Source organism: Geospiza fortis, unplaced genomic scaffold (genome assembly GCF_000277835.1).
Source record: "Geospiza fortis unplaced genomic scaffold, GeoFor_1.0 scaffold353, whole genome shotgun sequence".
In the NCBI taxonomy this organism is placed as follows: domain Eukaryota; kingdom Metazoa; phylum Chordata; class Aves; order Passeriformes; family Thraupidae; genus Geospiza; species Geospiza fortis.
In genome coordinates, this window is record NW_005054473.1 from 171,952 (window position 1) to 174,194 (window position 2,243).

A 2,243-nucleotide genomic window follows, 5' to 3' on the forward strand; every position below is an offset into this window, starting at 1 on the left:
CCAAGTCCAAGCGGGACCGCAAAGGTGCGAGCGGGGCCGGAGCGGGGCTGCACCGAGACCCGGGCACCCTGCCCGGCACATCCCTCTGCACCGCCGGTCCTGTCCCCTGCCCCCTTCTCCGTCGCTTTCTCATTCCTCTCTCCCATCCCCCATCGCCCCCTTCCCTCTCCTCATCCCCTTCACCGCCCCCTTCCCTATTCCTGTCCCCTTCTCCATCGTTTTCTCATTTCTCGGCCCCATCCATCGCCCCCTTCCCTCTCCCCATCCCCTTGTCTTGTCCTTTACCCGATCCTTATCTCCTTGCCCATCTCTGTTCCCTTCTCCATCACCATCCCCTCCCGGTCCCCTATCCCATCCTCCATTCCCCCCTCCATCCCCACCGCTCCCTGACGCTCTCTCCGCTCCGCTCCCCGCAGTGTCCCTGACGCGGACGCCCCGCAAGGGGCTGGAAGCCAAGCAGGCGCTGATCGCCGAGGTGAGTGTGGCCCCGAGCCCTCTCTCCCTTGTCCCCTCCCCGTGCCCTGCCCGTTCCCCCCGTGCCCGTCCCGCTCCCGGTAACGGCTCCCCCGCAGCTGCGGCGCTGTGTGGACACCTACAAGTACATCTTCGTGTTCTCCGTGGCCAACATGAGGAACAACAAGCTGAAGGATGTGCGGAACGCCTGGAAGCACAGCAGGTGGGCAGGGGGTGCTGCGGGGTGGGGATGCCCAAGGAGGGAGCTCCAGGGCTGACATCTTCCTCCTCCTCCTCCTCCTCCTGGGCAGGATCTTCTTCGGGAAGAACAAGGTGATGATGGTGGCGCTGGGCCGGGAGCCGAGCAGCGAGTATAAGGAGAACCTGCACAAGGTACCTGCTGAGCTTCCTCTGGCTGTCCCAGAGCTTCACCTGGTGCATTCCACATCCTGGAGAAACATCCTGGAACCACATCCCGGGGTCACTGTTCTGTGGGGGCGTTAACTCAGTCCATCCATGTCCTGCCACGGGGGCTCTGTTGAGTGCAGCAGTGCAGGACTGAGCCCTGCAGGTGAGTCCCTGCTGCTCCCCAATCCCCATGGATGCTCCTTTCTTCCAGGTCAGCAAACACCTGAGAGGGGAGGTCGGGCTGCTCTTCACCAACCGCACCAGGGACGAGGTGGATGAGTGAGTACCAGCCTGGCACAGCCTTTCTGTTGCCACACAACCCCAACAGCCCCTGCTGCTTCCCTTAGAGCAGCGATGGTCTCCTGGGCCTTTGTCAGCCCCTCCTGTGACAGCAGAAATCATGGAAGGGGTTGGGCTGGGAGAGACCTTCAAGCCCATCTCATTCCACCCCTTGGGCACTTCCAGGGATGCAGGGGCAGCCACAACCTCCCTAAGCAGGATTGGATCCTGGGGAGGCCGTGCCCCAGTCCCTGTGTGAGCCCAGGGCTGTTCCTGCCCCAGCTGAAGCTCCTGTTGCCCCCCTCTGTCCCAGGTGGTTCTCCAGGTTCCGGGAGCTGGACTTTGCCCGTGCTGGGAACAAGGCTCCCTACGGGGTCAGCCTGGACACGGGGCCCCTGGAGCAGTTCCCCCACTCCATGGAGCCGCAGCTGCGGCAGCTGGGGCTGCCCACGGCGCTGAAGAAAGGTACAGCAGGGCCAGGCTGGGCTTGCCTGTGCAGCTGGGATCCCTGAGGGACACTGCTACACACAGAGCAGCATTTGGGGCTGGAGAAAACTGAGGGACACCTTTGTCCTTGTGGGCTGGGGCTAGAACTCCTGTCCTGGTGCTGTTGTTCCCAAAGTCATGTCAGAGGCTGAGTAAAGCCTCAGGTTTCTGCAGAATGCCTTCCCTTTCCAGTGGGAACAGCTCAGATTAACCCACTCAGGAACCAGGTGTGGGGTTTTGGAGCTGATCTCTCTCCTTGGGGTGCTCTGATGCTGCATGGCAAGGTGTCAGCTCCAAGGGGTGGTGTTGGAGGGAGCGCTGGCTCTGCCCCACGTTCCAGGGGAGCCCCCAGTGCCTGGGATCCTATTTCCAGGGTTTTGCTCTGCAGGAGTGGTGACGCTGCTGTCGGATTATGAAGTGTGCAAGGAAGGGGATGTTCTCACCCCAGAACAGGCCCGTGTGCTGGTGAGTAACATGGCAACCCTGCTTCCTGACACAAAATAATTCATTAACACATCTCCTAAAACTCAGCAGCAATTATTTTGGTTTATGCTTTGCTCCACTTCCCACCTGGAAGCGGAATTTACTGTTTTGCTAGGCTGGGCACACAGACAGTA

General features: G+C 60.9%; 1 protein-coding gene across 1 annotated transcript in view; it reads left to right on the forward strand.

The window, feature by feature from the left end:
* The first annotated feature begins 6 nt into the window (after window positions 1-6).
* MRTO4 (MRT4 homolog, ribosome maturation factor) overlaps window positions 7-2,243 on the forward strand; it is a 2,572-nt gene continuing 335 nt past the window's right edge. The window contains exons 1-7 of the mRNA XM_005428149.3: window positions 7-24; window positions 417-475; window positions 573-676; window positions 765-846; window positions 1,073-1,140; window positions 1,454-1,605; window positions 2,015-2,091. Coding sequence (XP_005428206.3) covers window positions 627-676; window positions 765-846; window positions 1,073-1,140; window positions 1,454-1,605; window positions 2,015-2,091 — 429 coding nt within the window. The 5' untranslated portion in view covers window positions 7-24; window positions 417-475; window positions 573-626. The remainder of the gene's footprint in view (window positions 25-416; window positions 476-572; window positions 677-764; window positions 847-1,072; window positions 1,141-1,453; window positions 1,606-2,014; window positions 2,092-2,243) is intronic.